At 33.1% G+C, this 27442-nt stretch overlaps 2 protein-coding genes across 2 annotated transcripts; both read left to right on the forward strand.

Annotated features, from left to right (window-relative positions):
- The first annotated feature begins 322 nt into the window (after nt 1-322).
- On the forward strand, nt 323-18651 carry LOC144965850 (protein FAM81A-like). Its single transcript, XM_078901635.1, has 8 exons — nt 323-439; nt 1065-1283; nt 5549-5707; nt 8814-9062; nt 9726-9968; nt 10708-10818; nt 11593-12056; nt 18386-18651. The coding sequence occupies exons 2-7, from the start codon at nt 1074-1076 to the stop codon at nt 11806-11808; spliced, it is 1188 nt and encodes a 395-aa protein (XP_078757761.1). The 5' UTR covers nt 323-439; nt 1065-1073; the 3' UTR covers nt 11809-12056; nt 18386-18651.
- Nucleotides 18652-20713: 2062 nt separating this feature from the next.
- LOC144965851 (uncharacterized) lies at nt 20714-27201 on the forward strand. The gene is made up of 4 exons (XM_078901636.1): nt 20714-20857; nt 21431-21614; nt 22396-22650; nt 24149-27201. The coding sequence occupies exons 1-4, from the start codon at nt 20849-20851 to the stop codon at nt 24904-24906; spliced, it is 1206 nt and encodes a 401-aa protein (XP_078757762.1). The 5' UTR covers nt 20714-20848; the 3' UTR covers nt 24907-27201.
- The last annotated feature ends 241 nt before the right edge of the window (nt 27202-27442 follow it).

The following is a 27442-nucleotide window of genomic DNA, read 5'->3' on the forward strand; positions in this document are numbered from 1 at the left end:
AAACGTTGTTTGTTTTGTGTTATTCCCTTATATATGAGTCCCATCTACTCACTTTAATTTTTTCTCTCAATGATATCATAAACAAAAACATCGGCATTAACACAACAACCATAAAATAACAAGAAAAAAACCCAATGGAATCAAACTACATCCTCATCAACAACATAAACGATTAAAACAACAACAACAACAACAACAACAACAACAACAACAACAACAACAACAACAAAAACAACAGTTTTAAACTGTATCTTGAGAAAAGTGAGAGATTGCCGGTTTGTCTATTTAAACGAACCTCTCGCGCAATAACGACATTTTCGATACTGGAAAAATTGTTTACATATGGCTGCGGCGATCTAGCAACAGTCACCACTATTTTCAGCATTATCTTAGATTTATTCGTTCAATAAACATCGGCGAAACTTCTGTTTAAATAGAGGTAAGATAAATATTTTCAACTACGAAATAGTTTATATCTAGTACTTTTGCTCGATAATAACTGGAAAGGCATTATTTACCAATTTAATCGTACCACAATCACGTAGACGTAGTCGTCGGACTACACAGTACAGTCGGTCAAAACAAGCCTCTGTACTGTATCATATCCGTAGTTCAAATTATTTGCGTGTTTATAGTTTTGAAGCAAAAGGGTTATCTTAGTCTAACCGAACTGTTTTAGTTTCTTCACGACCTACGGGGTCATATAATAATTATGATAATGATTTTAAAATTGAATGACAGTGTGTGTCCATATTCTATTATAAAAATGTCTGAAGATTGATATTGATAGCGCGGGGTTTTGATATTTATTTTACTTATGATGTTAATATACATACACTGCTTTACACTCATTCTTTTAACTGGCAAAAAAAAAAGATCTTTTCTCACACCAAAGCCCGTCTCCCTTTTAAAAAGAGTCTCAACACAATAATTTAGATTAAAGGAAATTGTTTTTATTCAAAAACCGCTAAGTAAGCATTGGTACTAAAACAAAACAATACCAAATACCTAATACTAATACAACAGCATCAACAAAATGGTTAAACTATCTTATTCCATTTCAGAGTGAACAAATGTCATTGAGACGTAATAATCTCCCTGCCCTCAGGGCACCCTATGACACGACACATGAATACAATGCAATCTCAGTTGGTTCTCCGAGATCAATTCCAGTTCCAGTTCAAGAAGCTATTATTCCCCTTGAGGCTATAAGAGGAACAGATATTCCTTCTCGTGTTATAAATTTGGAGGAGCGTGTCTCAATGCAAGAGCGAAACACGCAAGTAAGTTCTTCCTCATTATTATTACTAACATTATTAATATCGTCATCATCATTATTATTATCATCATCGTCATCTTCTTCTTCTTCTTCTTCTTCTTCTTCTTCTTCTTCTTCTTCTTCTTCTTCTTCCTTTTCTTCTTATTCACTTCCTCCTCTTTTCCCTCCTCCTCTTCATCATCTTTTTTTCCCTCCTGCTCCTCCTCTTCCTTCTTCTTCTTCTTCTTTTTCTTCTTCTTCTTCTTCTTCTTCTTCTTCTTCTTCTTCTTCTTCTTCTTCTTCTTCTTCTTCTTCTTCTTCTTCTTCTTCTTCTTCTTCTTCTTCTTCTTCTTCTTCTTCTTCATAACCTTTATTGATTAATGAAAAAAGGTCGTCCATGTGTCTTTAAATAGGTCACAAGAGGAAATTTATAAATAGTCAAAAGAGGTGTCTCTTACTACAGTCATAAAGTATTCTGATAGTCATGGAAAACTTTTTTTTTAACTTTGAAAATCCATACATAAATAATACAATGAGAACAAATTCATTTTTTAAGAATTGTTTTGTTTGCCAATTGATGTAAGTAAATATTCCAACTTTGACGTGAAGTAAATAAAAACCTAAAGAGTTTATTTTTCTTGTGAAACTTAATTTTACAGAATAGTGACTAGAAAAATGAAAGATAACAAGATTTGATCTATACAGAAAACGTTTCCATGGTCTACAGTTGGTCGAAATAAAAAGAAAAAACACTCCTGAAAGTAATTGTTTTGGTCACCAACGAAATAGCATATTCCATATGTTAAAAACAAAGACAATGATCATACAAATTGATATATAATTCACGCCAACCAGACGGCAGTACTTCCGGGAAGAGGTCCAGATTTTTCCAGACATTTTTTTATAATGGTCTTTACAAAATAAAGAAGTGAACATTAGGAAACACACAATTCTGTGCATTCCCATAAATATAGCTATAATTACGAGCAAAATGCATAAGAGATTTAATAGCTCACGAAATAATGCAGATAGAGGAAAAATATCACATGTTATTGGAAATTAGACCTGCTCAATTTATAAAGCTCTTAAATGATTGTTAGAGTCAATATTTTCTTCTCATACTTCACTATGACATTAATCATGAATAGTATGCACAATGTTCGAACCAGCAGCACAAGATGATAAATCAAACTCCTAAAAAACTAATATCATCCTAAGTCATCCTGTCTTTGTTTTCCCCCACGCCTGTTTTCATTTCCATGCTGCTTTATGGACTTGTCTGGGAATGATATTGCTTGGTTTTGTCTTGGCCCTCTCAGGGATCCTTAACCAAGAGGGTACAGTAAATTGTGTTTTCCTTTTATGGAGGATGATTTTTCCATTGTAAACCATTTCTCTCTATATTATATAAATCTATATAAATATATATATATATATATATATATATATATATATATATATATATATATATATATATATATATATATATATTCCTTGAGTGCTTCCCTCTATTTGCCTGTGCCCAGCAGGTGTGACATTTTAAGTGGCCTCAACCTCCTACCACCCCCAAGTCGTTTAGGTTTGCTACCCTTTAGATGGGATGCTAGCATGAAATAAAGTACTGTCTTCCATACATTAAAGACTAGCCACCTAATCATGTTTGATTAACTCGCTTTGCTTAAGAGGTAACCTAAGCGTTACCAAAGCAGTAAAAAACATGCATATCTTTGTTTCTATTCTCTTCTTAAATATCCATCACTTTGATTAAAATTTAAAAAAAAAAATCAACACCCCATTTTTCATGTTGATCCAGTCTTGATGGTGCAAGGAATGATTATTTACCTTCTGCACATAATCTGCTTCATAAGCCATTTTTAAGTTGCACTTTTCTTACACACTGACTATCGTGAAAGCACCAGACAATTTTTTTCTCTTTTTAATGGCACTTTTCTGTTTTGTTTTTATTTATTTTTATTTTATTTATTTGGGGGGGGGGGGGGGGTCCATTACACCAAATTATATTAATTGTGAGTGCCAATTTCCCTCAAAGACACAATGGCAATGCTTCTTCAGTTTTCTAACACATTTGGGTGAACCTCATTTGTCTTTTGACTATTCCTAAACTATTAGCAGCGGACAGTCCTATGCAATTATTTTTAAAACGACATAATTACTTCCTTGACACCAAAAGTCTTTAAAATGTGTAACTGATTACTAAGTCGTGATGGCAAAAACAATCTGTTTGTCATAGCAACAAAATGGATGCAATGAATTTAATTATCTCGAAATTCTGTGTGCACATATCTTCAGGTATGATAACCGAATGCAATTGTGGGGTTGATTTAACATTGTTTTAATGGCAAATATTTTGCGTTGGTTTGAGATTATTTCCATTAAAATAATGAGCCCATAACAATTTGGGTTATCAGGCCAGCATAAGTACACAGTGGCTAAATTCAATTACGATTTTTTTTTGTTTTGCAATACAGAGACATCAAGAGACAAATCAAATTTGAAATAACACAGAATGATAAATTGATATAATCAACACTGTTCAACAAAAGCCAAGGATGGAAAATCATCCTAAAAATTATAGGTTTTTTGAAAACCAAAAAAAAAAAACTACTAGGGTTTCTTTGGCTGTTCCATCAAACACACTCACTTACTGACTCGAATTATCAATTGAAATAATAATATTGATCGGGTTTATTCTTTTTTACTCTCTCTCTCTCTCTCTCTCTCTCTCTCTCTCTCTCTCTCTCTCTCTCTCTCTCTCTCTCTCTCTCTCAAGCATTAAATATGATGATACTTGTATAAGGTATTCATGTGGTTTTCGTGAACTTTATTCTGTTTCTTGTAAAATCATTTAGACCTCAGTCTCATTGCAACTAGTCAGCTGTTACATGCTCCGACCAAGTGACAAAATTTCGATCACAGTCAAAGATGAAAACAAGAATTTGTCGAGCTTTTCTTAAATTGCGATACCTTGGTCATAAAGCAACCCTCAATAAAACAAATTAGTTACATAGAGATAAGATGATTGTCTTTTGACAGACTTGGTTTAAATGTTATATCAATACAATGTTCATTTATTTTCACTCCTGTAAAATTTCATATCAACATTTTGCTATATTTAATGCCAATTTTTGAATTGTTGGAGTGGTATAGAAATAAAGCTGAAACCGTGCTCTTTTAGATTATACTAACTTTTGGCTGAAGTATCAATGATTGAATGTCCTGGTTTGAAAAAAAGTAATTTTCTTGATGCAAATGGGGGTTTTTTCTTCCACGAAAATGATATTTTTTTGGGGGTTTTTTTTTGTGGTACCTATTTTAAAGATGTGTTGGTCCATAAGCGGAACATTAATTTGAAAAAAAAAAAACGTGTTGTATATTAAAGATCATATAGTATGAATAGTGCTCGACATTTTGATAGTAACAATGGGCCTGAAACATTGTCGACTGACTCCAATATTGTATATATATATATGATCTCCTTTTGTATTTATTCAGATTTTAAAGGCGTAGTTTACAAAATGAACATTTTATGATGAATTTTATAAATTTTTTTTAAAAATGAGTTTCCCTACAAGCTTTTTTTCATTTTACCTTTCTTAATCTGCTTTGTGGGCGTTTATGTACTCTATAATTTATTGAAAATACAAACAAAACAAGAAAAAATGCTTGTAATGCACATTATATGAAATAAAGATTACATATATAAACGCCAACATTGTAATTTATCTTAGCATTTCTATTATTTGCTTTTTAATTAAATCTTTTTTTGTTGTTGATATTATTCAAAATTTTTATCCAAGACGGAAAATGCTATATTTCGAAGTTGCTTGGATATTTTCTATTTTATCACAAAGCATTCCCAATAAACTATGAAGATCCTGTAGCTCAATCGGTAGAACACCTGACCCAAACTTCACCAAATCCTATACTTTGATAGATTCCGTTTTATCTCATTCCTGTCCATCACGCAGTGATTGGGTATCTGACTGTTATTTACAAACTAGTCTGAACTACGTCCTATTCAAAGGGTAGCATTTGTGAACGTCCGTTTTATTCTTTATCTATCCTCACATGAAACCAGGAATAAAGGTCCTGAGGGACTAATGCAACTAACCAACATTTGTATTATCATTGAGCTTACTGTCATACAGATTCCATTAAAAACAAGTTCTGCTAAGTGCAGTTCACTTGATTGTGACGACTAAATAAACTTGTGTCATTTGCATTATTTATTTTATTAAAATAAAATATATTTACATCTCTATTGATCAGAATCTCATTGACAAAGCTTTCAAGATTAAAGAAGATGTTATTGACAGTTTGAACTTTACACAAGGAACTTGGAATGAAGAGAAACAGGCCAGGGGTCTTTTGCAAGAACACATTCGGACTATAACAGCTGTTGTCAACAAGTTAAATGGAGATATTGCCGTGAGTGTGTAAAATATGCCAATCAAATTGTTGTGAGTGTTATAATATAAATTAATCAACTTGGAAGTAATGGTTAAATCCATAAATATAGCCTGAAAAAAAAATCAGTTGATTAGACCGATTCCCCCATATAAAGACTTAGACATGAATATGAGAAGAAGAAAAAAAGAATATTTACTTGATTAATTTATTGTAAATGAAAAATCCACAGGGAAATATTCTGTCCGTTATTGTGTAAATAATAGAAATTTATAATTATCTTACTAAAATCTGTGTTTTATTAATTTTTTTTTCAACACAAATTCGTCAGACCTGTAAGAAATAAAGAGTTAGTCTCTATTTCGCTACTACAAAATGATGTAACACCATTTCTTATAATGAATTGGTTTTACAAAGAGATCACAATAATCTGTAATGCGTATTATACTTATTATTGTAGGCAATATTGGATTTACAGTTTCCAGACACTTCGGAGATTGACAAAAATTCATGATCAATATATTGTTCGATTCAACAATATAAATTTGAAACCCATCATAATTAATTAATTGAAATTATATAGATGTCAAAGAATATATATGACATGGCGTTTTTTTGCAAAAAAAAATCCCAAATTTTGCAAGCTAAAAACAGCAAAATTTGCAAAAAAAATTCAAAAATTTTGCAAAAAGTTGCGATTAATTTTCCTAAAAACCCATAATTCGTTCATGAAAGAGAAAGGTATTTGTTTGTGTTTAAGGGTTTCATGGCGCTTGCAACAAATATAAGGTCATAGCAGCGCCAGTGAAAAGGAAGAAAATGGGATCTAGTAAAAAGTTCTAGAATTACAATTAAAGTACCCAAGAAAAAGGAAGAACACGCTATCAGTATACTTATTTTGAGATTATCTAACTGTTTCATCCTGACACAAGCACAGGTCCCCCAGTGATGATAATGAAAATTTGTCAAAAAGGAGGAAAATCTACCGGCCCGTCAGTCAAACCCAAATCTAATGCAAATATAACATAGCTATTCATAGTTATTTAATATATTATTAGTCCTAAAGCACTTCTGATCATTAGACACATCCTGACCTTTTGCAAATAAAATTTAATGAATTGTCATTTCCAATTAAACATTTTAGAGGCCTATAATGCCACCCACTATATCAAGTAATTATGATAAACTTTTGGCCAAAAGACCAGGAGGTATTTGTTTTTACATAACAAACCCGGTTAGTGTCTGTATTGTTGAAACCTTGTGATGATGCAGCTTATAAATAAGAATCTTTAATTAATTGCAAAACATATTCCATCAACAAATCAAATTTAAATCAGCTTTTAAACACTCGTTTCCTAAATTGATCAGCCTAACTTATTATCTCTCTATTACCAAATGATATCTATAAACATAATATGAAGATTGAAGGGTGGCTGAGAGAGAAATATGGATATGAGAGAGAAAGAAAGAGAGAGAGAGATAGATAGATAGATGGAGAGAGAGAGAGAGAGAGAGAGAGAGAGAGAGGGAGAGAGAGAGAGAGAGAGAGAGAGAGAGAGAGAGAGAGAGAGAGAGAGAGAGAGAGAGAGAGTGAGAGAGAGAATTGATGAATTTATTTTTTAATAATTGTTTTATAATTAGACACAAGTTGTATTGAATACTATTAACAAATTCAGAACAATCAAACAAAAACAAAACAAAAAAATCAAAAAGGAAGAAAAAAAAAAGACAGGCTTATAAAACTTATAAAATCGCCAAATGTACTATCATGCTACAGCTAAAAGTAAAAGGTACATAAATATTTACACCCATTTGCTCCATCCCCTTCCCTTCCGATCATCTTCTCATCCATGGCCACCATGTGTCTTGCGCTACTCTTGACATTTGGTGTCAGTGTGTCTAGACTAACGTCATAAATAAAGGAGTGTCACAAAAATTCATGCAACTGAGCAGAGGTGTCAAAAATGATAGAAGGCATTTTTTTTTCATGAACTACCACTTAGCAGAAAATGTTTGACATGACAAAAACAATGGTACATTTATGAAAAAATCTGCAGAAGATTATCATCACTTGGTCCCACTAAATGATTTTTAATGGTTTTTTTTTTTTTTTTGGGGGGGGGGGGGGGGGGGGCAAAATCTCGAAAATTTGCAAAAATTTGCAAAAAATTGCAAATTTTGGGGCCGCAATGCAAATCAGCGATTTGTTGCCATTTTTTGCGGCCGCAAGCGATGCAAAAAAACTGTCATGACAGATATATCCCCCAAAAACAAGGAAAATTAGAAGTACAATGGTAATCGCTTTAATGCCCTCTGGTAGGCAGAACGGGTATTTAGACTAAGTTGATCAAGAGCAAGATGATTAAATATGAACATTTATAGATGAATAAATATGAACATGTATATCACACATTACAACTGATTCAATGATCATTGTGCCCTACAATGCTTCATTTGTTCCACCAAACCATATTTATCAAATGTCCATTTCAAAGAGTACAAGTTGTCGGATAGACTCCCTTTTTGGTACTAGCACATCTAAAATATCTGTCACTCTCTAAAGCTAGAGACATGTTCATTCACATCTCTTGTAATTGCTGATAATATGTTTTAAGTGCCATGCATAAATCCACAGTCAGATTTCTCTGATCATTGTTACCTGCCCACTAATTGACCATGTTCAAATTTGCTTGTCTATGTTACAAAATAAGACAATGTAATGCTTGGCCACAGACATTTTTACTGACATTATGTTGCTGCTAGTGTGGTCGGATCAAGAATGAAGACTTTTGCAAATTACGCTTACACGCACTCACACATAAATGGCAGCAGCCTCTTATGGTTCACACGACTATGTTATGACGATCGACCCAATCAGCAAAGTCCGGTCCGCATTCATGCACCGTCGCGAACCCGCCGGGTAGCATCGTCACAACACACCTTTCGACTAGATGCTCTGCCGTCTCGGGTTCTTGCCCACAGCATGGACATAAATGGCAGGATCCTGGATGGAAACTCAGTTGGTAGAGAGCACTCACTTCACATGAATTATGATAACAAATATCCCTGACTCAATAAATTCTTCTTTTTATGGTAAATACCTAACACACTTTTATTCTTTTAACAGGCAATAGAAGGATCAATCAAATCAAGAGATACTGCTCATGTGGGAACAAATAATGCTGTCAAAAATTTGGAAGTTCATCACGTTCAGTCACTTACAGATCTTCGAGGTAGAATTGTGAGATGTGATTCTGCTATCTCAAAACTTGGTGGTGATGTAAGGTCTTGCTTTGAGTCTATCAAACAGCTGTCCCATCAACAGCAAGAAATGCAAAATCGTATGATGGATAGAATGCACGGCTTAGAAGCACAGGTTAGTCAATAATGTGCACATTTACGTAGCTTGTTTCCATACTTTCACCATACTCAATGTACTTCAAAATGTTTCATTTATTCCTCCACCAGACTTTAGGCATCTTTATTTTTGTAATGGAATTTAGACATAAGTTAGATAAGAGAGTCTAAAGTGCTTTACCAAAGGATACAATGCCAGAGTGAGAGTTTTGAGGTTAATAATAGCATCCACTCAGTAATTAACCATGCTCAAAATTATTGACTCTTAACAAGACATGACACTGTGCCCCTCAGTCATATGTCAGGAATGTATGGTACAGACTTGATGCACAATATACTAACTGACATTTTGATAAGATTTCCTGCATATTTCATTTGAACAGAGAAATTCATGAATTAGAAATTTTTAAATTTATCATGTTTCCTGTCACAGTAAATGGCCACTAATGAGTGCTTGCCTCTCTAGGAATAAGGTTTTGTTTTCAAAGTATTTTTTCCCTCAAATCAAATACACCCAGCGTCCCAGACCTACAATGCATTGAAAAAAAAAATCTATCAGCAGAGGAAGATTGCTACAAAGAAATGGAGCAACGTTGAAAAAGAAAATCTATTTTATACTTCTTACCTAACATAAATTGCTACCTAAGCTTATTCTTATATTTCTTTATCTTATTATCTACAGCTTGTAACTCTGAATAGCAATATTGAAAGAAGCAGTGGAGAACACAGGATGAAAATGCAGCACATGGAAGGTGATACCAATTCACAGATGACGATGATCGATGCAAAAACAAAGCAGTTGATCGATGAGCTGAAAACGATGATAATGAACACACAGACCAATCTTGATGCTGAGAGGGAAAGATCAGAGCAAAGATTACAAAGTGCTATTGACAAAAGTGAAGCAAGCCACGAACTTGCAATGGTAAAGCCCTTTGATAAAGACATTTGAAACTGATGATAAATAATTGCAAGTAATCTACTCCATGACATTTTTAACTTCATGATTTTGTAAGTTATAAACAAAAGTGAATATAACAGCTTCAAAAAAGAACATTACACCAAACACGGAAGGTTTGGGGCTCAAATCCCTTCTTCAGCCTGTAACAACAACATAGAAAACATTAATGCATCACTTAAAATCTAGACAAACAACAGAGAAGTATTTGGCATGTCTTGTCCACAAGTAACGATTTCTTGATTATTTGACATACTTAATGAGCTAATGGTTGTATTTTTATAGCTTGGGCTTTTCACTTAATTGGTTAATTGGAATACCGTCTAATTGGACAGATCTCTGCTAAAATGTACCAATTAAGTGATTTTATAGTATCATATTGCCTATTAAATTATGTTCCTTTTAAAAATCAAATTTGCTAAATTGTTTCTGAAAGCATATATACAATTTTAATATAGAAGCTATAGATATAGAGAAGTAGATATAAATGTATTTTTGCGCTCATAAAATCTCTTTATGCTCCATTGCCTTGATACATTTGCAATAGGTTCTACCCATTTGAAATTTGATCAATCACAATTTTCTTTTTTTGATTCACTAAATAAAGTCATTTAGATTTATTGTTGAGTTTTGCAAGAGCAGTATAAATCGATCTGAGGGTTTCATCTTTAGTAATCACACAATTATTAAAATTTTATTTTTCAAGGAGAAAATTATCAAAAAGATTGATGAAGGCCAGTACGTCACAGATGCAAGGGTACAGAAATTAGAGGAAGCCTTGATGGAAATGAGAAATTATTTGAATGACGCCCAATCAGTAAGTTATGAATAAATCAAGTGTATTTGTTTACTCCAGATTAATGTTCAACCTCAAATTGTGAATGCAATAATTATTTTTTTTCTTTTTTAAAAAAATCTTTATGTTGTTACATTGATATTTTCTCTCTCCAATAAAATTTCTTCCATAAGGATTGTTTTGATAAAAGAATTATTTTCAAAATGCTCTGTTATTTTTGTCTTTGGCATAATAGATAAATATTGTGAATGCAAATTTTAGATCACCCATGCCCACTCATTGAAGTGACGTGTGCAGAATTCTCTTGTAATGATCAATTCAGATTGTCGGCACTTCCATGATGATGGCTTGTAAACAAAAGAATGAGTGTATGTTAGGTGGAGATAAGAATTACATGCTTCATTGATCATGTCAGCCACACACGCTATCTTTAGCACTTGCTTAGATCAGCGGTACCAATGTTGCATATCGTTTGAGAGCCATACTTATTACTAGTATGTTAACAATTCTAGCACCCAACATCGTGCAGTGACATCAGAGGACAGATCCTGGTTTTCCTCTTCATCATTGGTCGATAATTTAGATTTCTGGAACGTAATTGTTAACTCATCACTATCTACTAAAGAATTGGAGTTTTAGATCCTACCGAGTACTTTTCATGTGCTAATTGAACTTCTGCAACCATAAAACTCTTTTTCCATTCCATATCCTGACTGTCCTTCTGATGACTTAGAATTATTTGATTTATATTTATAAATGAGAGTTAATGCTTTATGTCTCTTCCATCCTTGACAGTCAATGGAAAACAAACTGTTAACAAAGATGGAAAAGGCACTTCATAAACACTCTGATGACATTTCACGACTGAAGAGGGAATGCAGGGAAGGATTTGCTACTGTACACGAGAGCATCAGCAATATGAAAACAGTTATGGAGGGCAAAAGAAAGTTACTAGAGGATCAACTTCGCAAAGAAATCGGTCAAATCAGAAAAATGGTTGTCCTTGTTTAAACTCAAGCCATTGACTTACCTCAAAAATCATTTGCTGGTGGTTGGATGGGAGCATCACCCTTGAATCGTATACCTATGATGTTCGCATGGGTGTACGATCCGATAGTGATGTCGTTTCTTCTTCTCTTTACTAGCCTATCCTGCTTCTTTGGTTTGTGATTGTATTTTTGACAGGGGATATTTTTTTTCTGTAAATCTTCTGCCTGTTTGTTCTTGGTTATTTATAATTTAGCTTATGATATCTTTAGGTTATGATTTTGATTTACATTTGTACTATTTTTGTTAGATTGCTTGTTTTTTTGTTTCAGCGGTCTCTCATATAACCTCAATTGTGTTGGAAGAGACCTAAAGCAACAAACAAACAAATCAAAAATCATTTAATGCTGTTGAAGTATCTTAAGGTTTCCTTTTTTGTTTTAACCTCTTTTCTTGGGTTCAGGAGGGGTACGAAGGAATGAATTTATCTGTATTTAATATATGCATGATCTACTTGTGTACAGGAGGTCATGAAATATATCATATTCTGTCTCTTTCTTCTGAATTTGAGTCATTTTCCACAATAATATTTCTATTATGTATCTTATAATAAGCGAAGATGTATTCTTACTTCATTAAATTATATAGAATGGATCGAATCATGAAATAGAACAAATCAATCCTTCAGTAAATTTCTTTACTCATCTGTTTTGATTTCAGTTTCCTTCTTTTGAACGCTAAAAAGAATATTTGTGGCATTTCCTTTCTTTTTCATATTCTTAAAGTATGAATTGAATTGATAAAGACCTAATAAGTGTGCATCAAAGCCTACTCAGTCATTTCATGTGTGGTTTGGTCAAGTGTTAATTAATGATCTTTATCTGACCCAGAATTACTTTTTTTTAGTTAACGTTGTTTTGGTTTTTTTGGGTTTTTTTTTTATTTTTCCAAAATTCATTTTACAAAATTGAGTCATGAATACAATAAAAACCCTCTGTATCAGTAGGTAAGTCTTGGGCTGTGGTATTTTGGGAGTTATATAGAGTTGCCAGTATCACAAATGATTTTATCACTACTTTGATATGTATCGTGCATTTGGTGTAATGAATTGTAGGGAGGGGGGGGGGGGGGAGAGGGGTTATAGTAATGTTTTACAATACTATATTGTTTTCTAAATTGTACTACGGACACAATTAACGCAACATTTTTTAATATTTTCATTCTGTATGTCATTTTATGTAATGATTTATATAATAATTTTTTTGGAAAGAGAAAATAGAAAGGAATCTATATGTATATAGCATTTAAAAATCTGACTTACAATAATTTGTTCACGCTATAAAAAATGAGCACTCCTTGAAAAGGAAGATAACACAAAGAATAATGTGTGGAAGAGCTGTCTGTTGCAATTTGTTAAATGTTAAAAAGCAAAATAATCATGAATAGAGGGATAGATTAACAACAACAGAAAGAAACCAAGAGCTTTTTTTCTTTGGGTGTTCAGCATGAATTAGATGACTCCTTGGGATGTTTGATCGAACAAGTAACTTGGGTCATTTCACTAGAAAAGGTTTGAAAAGAAAAGCTACTCAAGTGGAGGACTATCTGATGATGAACTTAATGCTCTGTTATTTTTGTGTATTTTGAAATTTGAAAATGATCATAGTCTTTGGCATAATAGATAAATAACAGCATCTTTGTTCAATGAAATCATATAATAGAGAGTCAAAGATTTGGATCGTCAAGTATTGTGAATTCAAATTTAAGATCACCCACGCCCACTCATTAAAGTGACTTGTGCAGAATTTCATATCCGTTCTTACATAACGATTGATTCAGATTGTCAGCGCTTCCATGATGATGGCTTGTAAAAAAAAGAATGAGTGAATGAGTGTATGTTAGGTAGAGATAAGAATTGCATGCTTCATTGATCAGCCACACACGCTATCTTTAGCACTTGCTTAGATCAGCGGTATACATGAAAATCAATTCTTACTCACTAAAACCTTTGCCAATGAAATTATTTTTTAATGCTATTCAGTTATGGTACCAGTTTTTTGTTCACACCTTATGTAAACAACGAATGCAGGTTTAAAAACCGTTGCATTAATTATGTCCACAAGTGTGTAATTTTAAAAATATCAACAGTTGTAATTTCCACACCTTTTATATATCCTGAGTAATCTTTTCCTGTTCCCAAGACTCAATTTTTTTTGTTTCTCTTCATATACTCTTCTGCAGATTTCATAAGCTTTTAAATTAATTTCAAATCCATGAAGCCATTCAGATTTATGATCAATGCTTATTTTGACACCTACCTTGAATAATTTTACAGGACGTTAGTCGTCTGTTTATTACTATTACTGTTAACTATATGATATATTTTAATACATTAGATAATTTCACTTCTTTATTGCTTTTATGCAGTATAGATCATAACCCCAAAACAAACATATAAAGGAGCTCAAAATTAAAAGTATAGTAAATGTACATTGATATTTTTCATACCAAATGTAAAATATGATTATTAGGTTACGAAAAAAGAATTAACAGTCACCCTGTATACCATATTCTTAAACTAGTCCAGACAACTTTCATACTTTTCATTTTATTGTTTGCACTTGCACCGTGTGGATTACTTAAACAAAGAAACATTGATTTTTTATGACATTGTTCCATCTTTTTTACCATGTAACTTTGGAGGACATTGTGTGATTTTCATAAATTATTCCTTTATTACATGCCCATTGCGTTAGCAGAAATCTATGTATTAAAAAATGATTTGTCTGATTTTAAACGTTTCTTCAAGTACTGATCTGACAACCTGAGAAAGTTGCGATTTTTTTATTTTTTTTTGGGGGGGGGGGGGGGGGGTGTTGTCTTTTCATTTTGGAATACTTTCTTACTTTATCTAATAATCAAAAATTTACATGAGCGAATGAATAAAAAAGAAAATGTCAATAAATGTAAATTAGGAGTAAAATTTAAATTAATATTTTAGAATATGTTTTATTTTATCCACTCTACTCTTGTGACTTAACCAAAAGAAAAATGCACTGATAAGTTTAGTGACTTTGTAATTTAACTGTTCAAGTGAATTATTTCTAAACGATGATCATAGGAAGATCGTTGGTATTGGTTCCGCCATGGGCCTTTTAATATCTTTTGTATATCTTTCAAGACACTGCGACACCACAGTATCAAAATGTTTATTGTTGAATGCGATTTTATACAATACAAAAGGGGAATCATTCTTGTATCTTGTTTAATTAAGACAATTTGCTCAACAAATGGATATTACTCTTTAAACCTGTCGCACACTGAATGTCTTCCTATGATAAAAATCATGAGCATTGATCTTTTATTTCATAATATACGTCTTCATCATACTTGATTGAGATGATCTGGTTTGATTTTTTTTTTCTTGGATTTAATAATTTGTAAATCCGATGCAATCATCATCTTTTGTCATATTTGATTATCAAGAAGCCCCAACCAACTCTTTTCTAGCAGAGATCCAAAACCTTCTAAGAAATGCAAAGTTTTCAAAATTGATTTTTAATGTCCTTCTGATAAAACTTTAATGTGATTCAAGAAATTTGTTTTAGATTGAACCATTATTTCCATACTGTGACCTTATAGCAGCTTTCTCTTGCCACTTTTAAACCTTTTATTATGCAATCTGATTTTGATTCGTTTCCCAGTATGGGTCATAAAAATTGAATATAGATAACCAACCAATTTGATTGTATTTTATAATTAAAATCGATTCAAGCATTGTGATACTAGAGCCAACTAGATAATCTATTAAATTGACAGTTACATAATCTGTGTTGCAGATATTGAAAACTGTTAGCTTTATCTATCTTTATCATGGTCTTGTTATGGCTTTCATTAGAAGTCACTGTCTGACTTTATGCCCTCTTCACTCCTTTATCAATTTCCAGACCAGAGTTTCATAGATAAATCATTTATATTATTGTACATTGAATTTTTTTTTTTTTTTTTGGAACAATCTCTATCAGCCAAAAGTAAGGTAGTCGGTTTACACCTGATTATGGTGAGTGAAGAGCCTTTTCCAAGAAATCACCTTTGTACAGCCCACAGCTCAAACCTCCAGTCAAAAGCTGCATGTCACACCACAAGACTACAAAGCTGTCAGTAAAAATATATTGGTTTATTTTCCGTTTGTGTTTAACCTCTATAAAATAAATATATAATTTAACATTGCAGTTAGTAATCACCAGCTAAAATGAATTCTTCATCAATGCAGCTCTGTTTTGACAATGTCTCGACTAAACACATTCCAATGTATATTCCCCTCAAACTGTAAATATCATTGTGAGAATTTGACAATCTCTCTGAGTTACAAAAATGTTTGCTGTTATGACTGCTGTTACCTAAGTATTATTTGTAACAGTAACATCAAGGTTGATAGCTTTTCTAATCTACAATCAGGATTATGCAATAATATTTCCATTATTCCGTCCACATTTACAACTTGTCCTCTTTTGAGATGTATACCGTTTTCAACACCATTTAGAATAGAAGCTGCACGTGTGATATTTGTTTTATCTTCTTTTTGTCCATTTGTGATGATATGGTTGTTTTACAGGAAATGAGTAACATTTATATTAATAATAGTCTACTGCCAGTTGTCTAGTTTTGTACTGATATCAGGAGCTTAATCATTGGAATAATATACATCTCTCCTTGTTAAATTAAGTTCAGTTATCGGGGTTTGTTCGGCCATTGACTAGACTAGATACCTGGCAATAAATTATCTACCATGATAGCTTTTATTATTTATTTTTAACCAGAGCCTCATTGATCTGTTTAACTATGTCATTGATTTTCATTTATAATGTATTTATATATATTTTTAAATTGAATGTATTGTAATTTTTTGAGTAATTAATGAAAAAAATCAATAACAAATGTAAATGTGGGCATTTTTTTCTCAACTAATAAACACCTCTGTGCCTGTATTTTCTCTTTTAACTGTAATTCTCACAATTCCAAGACATTTTAAATTATTTTCTTTTTATTATATATTTAGTTTTCAGAGTAAAAGATCCGACTGGAATAATTTATTCTTTGGTTCTATCATATGTGTTATTGGTATCATATGAAAAATAAGCAACCTACGTGTCAGTTTTTAATGGAGAAGATTATTATTTTTTTAAAAATGTTTTTGTTGATTTTGTTTGTTTTATTTTGTTTTGTCTTTGTCTCTGGAAAGGGGGGGGGGGGGTTCTTGTAATGGACGCTGTTTTAAATGTTGAAGCTTTGTAAATTATACACTCTACCCAATTTACATTGGATACCCCTTGTTTGATTACCAAAATGATTACCAGTAATAATCTAAAAACGAAAAGAAAAAAAAGTAGTCATTCAGAGCCATTGGGCCCATAGAGCCGGAGTTTATATCGGTTTCTATAGCGTGAAACGGACAATAGCAATTGCTTGCTACCCTTTGGATAGGATGCTATTCTATTGCAAAGTACTTTCCACCAAATCTAACAGACTTAGCTACCCTCCTTTCACTGCTGGGTGGACAAGGGGGTCAGAAAAAAATATCGACTGCACCCGGGATCGATCTCAGTCCCTTTGCGTGTGAAGCGAGTGCACAACCAACTGAGCTATTGGGACCCCCAGTAGTAATCTATGTATTGTTTTTGTTTGTTTGTGTTTTTTTTCTAATGTAAAAGCCTTAAGTAATAAGGTTACATATAAGACAATATTACTACTGTGTTTGATATTTACCGAAGCGTTTTTAATCCTGCTGATTATTTGTTGTTTTACATACCAATTTTCAAAAATATAACTAATTATAATCATTCGTTTCAAAGCTGATCAAATTATTTTCTTTTAATCAGAATAATATGCAGCATTATTTATATAATATATGTATGGTGTTTTATTACAATCATTATGTTCCTATCTATCACCTAGCTCACCAAATATATCCAAACCATCTATTTGGTATTTTCTAAAAACGATAGATACTATTCACAATGCACAAGCATATATGCTACTGTATTTATTTGTTATAAAGGAATTTTATGATGTTTATATACAATCTTTTTTAAAACTAATTTTCTCAGTTAAGGTCACATTGAGGGGGCGTGTTGCGTGTTAAATTGAAATAAGATGTGCACCTTGATCTACTTTATTTCAATCTTAACAAATTATTAAGCTAACATGGTGTTTAACACATCTTTTGACCCAGTAATACAGATTTAAAAAATAGAAGAAATATTATTAACATGGACCAAGTCTAGGATTGAGAATGTTTTCCAGCTCACAATTCCATTGCCATATTAATTGTTAATGCATTTCTATGATTGTAATGTGTTGTGAAATTCTAATCTATCTAAATATGCGCGGGTGGTTGGATGGGAGCATCACCCTTGAATCATATACCTATGATGTTCGCATGGGTGTACGATCCGATAGTGATGTCGTTTCTTCTTCTCTTTACTAGCCTATCCTGCTTCTTTGGTTTGTGATTGTATTTTTGACAGGGGATATTTTTTTTCTGTAAATCTTCTGCCTGTTTGTTCTTGGTTATTTATAATTTAGCTTATGATATCTTTAGGTTATGATTTTGATTTACATTTGTACTATTTTTGTTAGATTGCTTGTTTTTTTTGTTTCAGCGGTCTCTCAAATAACCTCAATTGTGTTGGAAGAGACCTAAAGCAACAAACAAAAAAAAACAAAAATATCTAAATATGCTACTAATATTAAACGTAAAACTGTAGATGTTAGTTAATTAAAGTGTATGATGTAATCAAAGCTTGTTTCCTGTCCGTCGATACTTTTTTCGTAGAGAAATGAATAAAAGTTGTAAATGAAATCAAACTTTTGAATTTATTTTTATTTGCATTTCTTTCCTAATAATTTTTTTCTGTTTCTTGAAGTTTTTTTGTTTTTTTCGAATTTACGAAACTGCTTGTCTGTGTATGTATGTGTGTGTGTGTGTGGGGGGGGGGGGTGCGTGTGTACGAATGTGTGAATGGGAGACGGCGTAAATTGCCAACAGAACTCTAAGTTCAATAGATTTAATTTATGTCAAAATAGAGAAGGTAAGTTTCACATTCTTATATTGATCTAAGCCCAACAACGCAGAAACTGAAATCTGGTCAACCCCCGCCCAAATTCCCTCACGCACACGCACTGGCTCCGGGATGATGACTAGAACACCATGGTATGGAACTCTAGATGAGTGACGAATTAGGGAGCAGGCACTGATGTAAGATAAAGATATGAAAATGTATGTATGAAACAGTACCAGAAAAGCAGAGAAAAAAATACAAGAAAAAATCAACCAATCTTGACTGGGGATCGAACCTTAAGCCTCCTAATTACAGGTAAGACGTGCTACTATTAGGACCACCATTGCACCACAGAGGTTACCTGATAGTTGAGACAATTCAATGTCTTTATTATATACTAGATGAGCCTCCACAAAAAACTAATCTTCAGCCGGAATAGGAGGGATTTCAGTTTGTTTTTTATTGAGCTGTTATATAGCGCAATATCCACAAAACGGACTCTCCAGGGGTCCCTGGCCAATAGCAACACTTAACATGTAGGACGTAACATGACGCCTGTTAGGCGATATTACATTTTTTTTTCGGACAGAGACAACGCTGTACACGGCCATGTACTCATTTTACACCTGAGTACGGTGAGAGAATGTGAGTAAAGAGTCTTTTCCAAGGACTCAACTATGCGCCGAGCGAGGCTCGAACCCAGCACCTTCGGATCCGAAAGCGAGTGTTATACCACAAGACCACATAGCCGCAGCTTCGAGTCCAACCAAATGAGACATCAGGTCGTTTTTATTACGTTACAGCAACAGTTATCTTATTACGAGTGAAGTAGGCAAGACGCAAAGCCTTTTGTTACAATGGGACCCGAGATGGAACTAGGACTATTCATCTTGCCTCAATTGCAGAATATTTTACTCTGATATTTTTACATCATTTTATATTACTGCCTTCAGATTTTCTGCCGTTCTTTGATATACAAACAACAAACATAATATAAAATATATAAAATATAAAATAAACGTATATAAAATTTTGGCCATAAAACTCACCCTACAAATTTCAATCGATAAAAATGACTATCATCTTGTCAAAAACTCAAAATGAGGGTCGTTTTAATCGATCGATATTTGAAGGACGAGCTATCTGGCCAAATTTTCAAATACGTGTTTATTTTGTTGTCTTTTGTTTATTTGTTTGCTTGTTTGTTTGTTTTTTTAAATTTTCATCAAAGTACACCAGGGTCCAGATAGCTTAGTTGGTAGAGCACTAGCATCACACGCAAAGACCAATACTGTCATTCTTCATTTTCTTTTCTTTTTCATTATTATTAAAATATATTCTTATCATACATATGTCTGTAATGACAACGTGCAATGTGACACTGGAAATAGTCTTTAGTTACAATAAGTTATTAATGTTAGTTAGGAAGATGGGTGTAAGCATGTGTGTGTGTGTGTGTGTGTGGTTGTGGTGTGAGTGTAAATGTATGTATTTATCAGATGTTAATGGTATTTATGTATGCATCTGTGTGTATGCGCGCATGCATGTGTGTGTGCGTGTACGCGCGAATGAGTGAGTGTGTGCGTGTTTCTGAATATGTGTTCTCAAAATAGCCAAGTTGTATTGTTGAATTAATTTGGAGAATGAATGTTTGAATGACATATTGTAAAGCGCCAACGGACACTTATGTGGAGGTTGGGCGCTATAGGTAAATTAGTAACTTATTATTAATCTAATGTCGAGTAAATTCAAAAAAGATAAAAGGTCATGAAGTTCGTCCGACTAATGGATTGTTATGCTCTTAAGGGAAACAACTTATATCATTTATGAATTTGAAAATTTATCAGAGTTACCTTTCACTTAACAACAGAAAGCGTCTTTGCAGTTTCATTTTAGTCCTCAGTTTGTAGTTAAGTTTACGAACTTTTATACTTTTATTTTAGTTTAAAAAATACTTTCTGATACTCCCTGGAGTTAGGCGTCCTCCAAGTTAAAAGCTGACTATGCAACGGGTGAGGAAAATATAGGGGCGTTTTAAATCAATCCAGTTCCATTTAAAATCGGCTGTGATACTGTGGTCAGTAGTGGAAAGTCAAAGTCAAAGTTCCAGATTCCAAGTTGGCACAGGGGCACATTCCGAATTGATTGTCAGTTATTTCCTCTGTTGTAACCATATCACCGGCGGTCTTATCCGCATGAATTTTTTTTTTTTGGACAAATTCTAAATTATATCGCTTTATCGCAAATTGTAATTTTTGCACACTCTACTAAATCTAAACTTTAGCCATGGAGTACAACAAGTGCACGGAATAAAAAACATTCTAGATAATTGTTGTTGTTGTTGTTGTTATTATTATTATTATTATTATTATTATTATTATTATTATTATTATTATTATTATTATTATTATTATTATTATTATTATGTTGTTGTTGTTGTTGTTGTTAATATAGAGCTAGTACTAGTACTAGACTCTATTAGAAATCACAAACTGAAAATCATATTAGTATTGATCTATTTTAATTTGTCCCCTCTTTAATATAAAAAAAATATAACAATTTAGATCTGAATGATTTATTTTCAGTCAAAGAAGTTGTCATCTGTTGAAAAAGATTCGGATCCAAATCTGTCACCTTTAATGAAAGCAGTCCTAGATAAAGATGTGGATATGGTGCGAGCTATCCTCTTTGATAAACCTGATTTGGAGTTCAGAGACCGTTTGGGAAGAAATACTTTATATCATGCATTCCCAATCAAGTTCTGTGAGAGTGAGTACATGGACAGACTTATTTTCTAGTAAATTTTAAAAAGTCAGGGTTTTTTTCTTACGAATACCATAAAAAAAAATTCAGAAAATTTGAAAGTAGACACAGTTATATATCTATTTATAACGAGTCAATTCTTAAAGATTGAAAATTTCATATATTTTTATCAGGATGGATTTTTTTTTTCGAAAAAGGCTATCAATATTTCACGCAGCATTTTAAAGATTTATAAAGTTTTCTCTCTTCAATGAAAGCAGCAAAATTTCAATTACTGAGATAAATTGGACTGCCTTACTTAATGCTCTTTTAGGGAATGTTTCTGGAACCGATCCCTCTGCTTCTGCTTTTCAATAAAAATAAATACTGCAGAACATTTAGTTTTTCTTTAACATTAAGAATTGCTCCCATATGCTTCAAAGTAAAAGATGCTATTATGGTGATAGTGAGCAACTCAAGCATGATCTTGGCTAATAACTAAAAGCTGAATTTCATATGGGTGGTCTGCCTTAACATTTCTTATGTCCAGATTGAGTGATAAATTGCCAAATAATTCATGTTTTATATATATATATATATATATATATTTAATATGTCTTTCTGCTGTTTAACATTTGTCACAAATGCAGGAAAGGAAAAATGATACGCGCTAAGGTCACGGTACTACAACGGTATTTAGAAAGATGGCCAGAAAAAAGTTCGAAAACATTGGAGAAGTCAAGCTATTTTTCATCATAATGTATGCTTAGCAACTCTTACACATATACATTTCCCTTCTTTTCCCCAGAATCCTTGGAAATACTTGAAATGCTTTTAGAGCATGGTATCAATGTCAATGCAAGTTTAGATAATGATGGCTGCTCAGCACTTGTTACTGCTGTTGAGATGAATGAAGCTAACATTGTCTCCTTGTTAATTTCAAATAATGTCGATGTTGATGATCCAGCGATGTCCAAGTTTTGTGGCAATATTAATAGCAACAAATCTGAAAGTTTTTACACACAAGATGTTCCAGCTGACACGCAGTTTATCTTTTCAAAAGGTAAAGAATGAGTGGAGTTTTTGTCAGTGCTATACTGGCATATGTACTGACTCAATTACTGAAAGTATGATAATGATCATAATATTAGTGATGATTTAATAATGATAATAATAATAATAATAATTAATAATAATAATAATAATAATAATAATGATAATTAATAATAATAATATTATTAATAATAGTATAAGCAGTAGAAGTGGACTTAGTACAGTTGACTCTGCTTTATTGCACACCATCGGGAGTTTTGGCTTAGTATGTCGATTAAGCAGAGTGTGTGATTAAGAGGAGAAGCTATTAATAGCATTTAATCCCCAGCTTTCGTGTGCAATTCATGTTGTGCCTTCCCATCTGGGTTTTTACGGGTTTGGGACCGTCATATTCAGGACATATCGTCATTAGACTATTTGTTTCTTAATTGTTATTTATTTATTTATTTATTTTATTTTATTTTTGTGGTTTGTATTTTCTTTTTGATTATTTGTTTCTTTTTGTTGTTTTCTTTTGTTTTTTGAGTTTTACCAACAACAAAACGTGACATTATTGTTTGTAAGAACAATAATCGTGAAGCGTTGATTTCTTTCTATTCTGTACAAACTGTTTATAAACCCTTGTCTCCAATCCCGCCAATGTAGATCATCTGTCAAGCATTCTTCTTAGTTTTAGCGGCGTTAGTATTTCAGTGTTTGTCACGAGTTGTGTGTCACATTCCGATGACTCATCCTCATCTTCATTATCCAGGCATTGTCTTTTGTGTGGCTGAAAGGAGCTCAGTAGCTCCTGAGATGAAGTTCACTGCTGATGGGTATATTGTTGTCCGTTGTAAAGAATTGATTGAATGCTTTTGCCAAAAAGTTGTGTGGAACGGGAACAACATCGTTGATTTCATATGGCTGTTGGTTGTCACTCCAATCAAGATGTAGCAATTAATCAGAGATGGTGTTCAATTAAGAGGGTCAATTATATAGAAAAAATTCTGTTTTTCGGGAAAGTGTAGCGTATAAGCAGAGTGTGCGATCAAGCGGAGGGAACTGTAGTAGTAGTAGTAGTAGTAGTAGTAGTAGTAGTAGTAGTAGTAGTAGTAGTAGTAGTAGTAGTAGCAACTAGTAATAGTAGTAGTAGTAATTGTTGTTGTAAATCATGAACTAAAAGGGTTTCTTAAAAATAATAAAATATCAACAGCCACCAGCGCTACCATCGCTCCTTTCATTGACACTGTTACATCATCTTTATCTTCATCATCATCATCATTACTATCATCATCCATCAGCATGACTATTTTTTATTTGTAACCTTTTATGCTTCTTTTTGTTTTTTGGGGGTTTTTTTAGACAGAAATGTTTGAAGGTAGAGAAGAGAAAATAGCAGACATTCACAAATGTCATTGTCATAATTGATTTTTTTTTTTCGTTTTTTTTAAACAAGCACCTATTGTTAATGATATTGCATTTCAATCTAAATCCATACTATCATATTGCTTTGTTTTCATCAATTACAGGTTGCGAACACAATGTAACGCCATTGCTGTGTGCTGTGATGTTTGGGCACCATGTCATTGCTGAAATGTTACTGGCAGCTGGTGCAGGAACAAATTGCATGTCATCAGGGTCTTTCTGGCGAGCAGCTAACATCAGTGTATGCTCCATTTGTGAAATGGAAGTGACACCTCTACAAATGAGTGCCTACATCGGAGATCTTTACATGACGCAATACCTCATAGATCACAAAAATGACAAAATATTGAATGAAGATCAAAATCCATGCTTTAGCACTCGACGCCTGCTGTCTTACAATGATATCACTCCACTCTGGTTTGCATTGTTAAGAGGACATGAACATATTGTTAAATTATTCTTGACTCTTGGAAAACCTGTTGCCCCTCCATGCCATTTTGGATCAGGGTTACAAGTTTGCCTTCAAGAAGGGTATTCACATCTTGCACATATGATTCTACGTGCTGGGTATGATTTGGAGGATGATATGGAATGGATAGAAAATGGAACTTTCGAAATTGAAGACATTGAAGTGAAAGATAAAGTTTTCTCTCTCCTTGATCAGCCAAGGCCGTTGTTAGAATGGTGCTGCTTTTCTTTAAGGGAGAAATTCGGAGCTAGTTTAATTGATTATCTCAATAAGATCAGAGCACCTAAAAAGATCTGTGATGTTTTAACATTCCAAGACCTTTTGAAAACATCCAGTGAGTCTAAAGATAATATCAAGGATTCAAAATCAAGCGTGAAAGTTAACGAATCTTAGCACATTGTTATTAATATCTACTTTTTAAAATAGTCATTTAATTGGGCTTTCACTGTGTTATTTACATGCTTTTGAAAAAGTTGTTATTATTCATATGATTGAAATGGATGTATACAGAGAAATATTGGCTGCCAAGAGTTTGAATATTAAGTACTTTGATAAATGCTATTAGAGTGAAACTTCACCCAGGAGCTAAGAAAATTGGATGGTATCTTAATTTAATGTTAAATTATTATCCATTTAATCGTTTGTGCTCATCATTAAGTTTGGTAATGCACGGGATGAATAATTATTATTTCCAATCTGTAGGTTTATATTACTTCACATGCTTTGTTTTTTTTTAAAAATGAGAATGATTACTGGAAAAGTGATTGACAAATACTTCAACTGTTTCATGTGGCAAATCACCATATAAAACACTCCTGATATTTGAATTGATATCCAAAATTTAAGATGACAGATTTTTTTTAAACAGTCATTTTTGTTGTAATCGAACATCTTACCATACCCGATACATATTAATGATATTTCTTCTTCTATAGCGCCTCCTGTTGAAACTTTTAAGCGCTTTACATCACATTTCCAAATGTTTTCATACGCTTTACACTCAACTGCACAAACACACACACACACACACACACACACACACATATGCACATACAAAAAGATGTGGGCGAGGGGAGCATGCTTGTGCAAGCAGGAAAAGATGCATGATGAGAATAGGCAGGTACAAGAAGAAAACAAAGTGCTATGAACCAGTAATAAACTAGGACTATAAAACTTTCATAAATATTTTGAGAAAAGAAATGACTACAGACGTTTCTTGAAAACCACACCACTGCTTTGAAGTACAATCATGTGACAGCCTGGGAAACTGGGATAAACCCCCAGCTCCATGGGCCCGATGGTTTCGAAAAGACTCCTTTTTACCACCTTGAAATGGTATTATGTCTGAATGATTTATATGTGGAAAAATCAATTATATTCATAAGTACGAGACATGATTAAGTTTTTATGTTCAATCGAGAAAGCGGAATATAGTTTCCCAAACTGCAGAAGTTCAATATATCCTATTGTTTTAGTATTTTAACTTTACATTCTCTTTTTGACATCTGGTTTACTCTGAGATGGGAGCCAGATGGCAGAGTGGTTAAGGCTGAAAGTGACCCGATAGTCACTGGGATGGACCCCTGCTACAGGCCTTATTGTTATTTTCCTTGGATAAGATTTGCTCATTTTGGACAGCATGGGTTATTCCTGTTGAAATCAGACGTTTGATGGATTTTTTATATTCCTTCATGGAATGCCTAGGCGATGGCCTCATACAATGCCTCATAGAAGGGCGTAATTTAATTTTTAGGTAGTTCTTCAGAGCCATTAGGCCTACGTAACCAGAGTTTATCCTGGTTTCTATGGCATGAAACGAACAATAACAATTGCTTGGTACCCTTTGGATATGATACTAGTCTATCACAAACTACTTTTCAACAGATCTAAGAGACCCAGCTACTCTCTCCCATAGTGGGCAGGGAGGCACTTACTGTGAATTTATCCTTTATAATAGATCTGTTTTTCGAGTTGATTTCTGTCTTTGTCTTGGAATTACATTACTTGGTTTTGTCCTGGCCCTGGCTGGTAGGGAAACAGTCAAATGTTTAGTTAAGAGTTTTGGGAGAAAATATTTTTGTCTTGTAAATCATCTCTCTGTTATGTACTGTATTATTTTGATTTTGCAAAATATGATTTGTAAACATTTGAGTGTATTTGAACTAATTTCCTTTTGTCTCACTTTTTCTTGGATGTTTTAATTGTAATTCTCGAACTTTTACTATCCCAATTTCTTCCTTTTTACTGGCGCTGATATGAATGTGTTGTAAAACCCTTAAGAACAAAAACAAACAGATCCAGCTACCCAAATACTGCTGGGTGGACAGGGGGTTGGGAAAAAAATCAACATCACCTGGGTTCGATCTCAGTTCTTTTCTTGTGAAGTGAGTGCTCTACCAACTGATCTATCTGGACCCAAATATTGAAACAATGGTCACGTGGAAAGATGAAGGAAAGTTTATTGATTGTCATGCAATCTGACCTGTCTGATGGGTGGATAAATCAAGGCATATATTTTTTTTAATTAAAAAAAATTAAAAAATCAATTAAAAAAAATTAAATTAATATATGTACTTTTTATTAGTATTATGTGCAGAGTTTTAACAAGTTTACAATGTAAAACCCTACAAACTGTGGAGTGATCCTCGACAATATTGGAGGTTTCCACAAGAAGAAGAAGAAGAAGAAGAAGAAGAAGAAGAAGAAGAAGAAGAAGAAGAAGAAAAGGAGGAGGAGGAGGAGGAGGAGGAGGAGGAGGAGGAGGAGGAGGAGGAGGAGGAGAAGAAGAAGAAGAAGAAGAAGAACCAATCAGGGCTGAGAATCTTCCGCCTAAAGGCGGATTTCCGCCTAAATGGTGGTTTGTCTCCGCCCATCACTATCACAATTCCGCCTTTTTCCATTTTTTAGAAAATGTATAAAAACCACTCAC

The sequence above is a fragment of the Berghia stephanieae genome, chromosome 2 (genome assembly GCF_034508935.2).
Source record: "Berghia stephanieae isolate SIO BIC M18660-M18661 chromosome 2, UCSD_Bste_1.3, whole genome shotgun sequence".
NCBI classification, from domain to species: domain Eukaryota; kingdom Metazoa; phylum Mollusca; class Gastropoda; order Nudibranchia; family Aeolidiidae; genus Berghia; species Berghia stephanieae.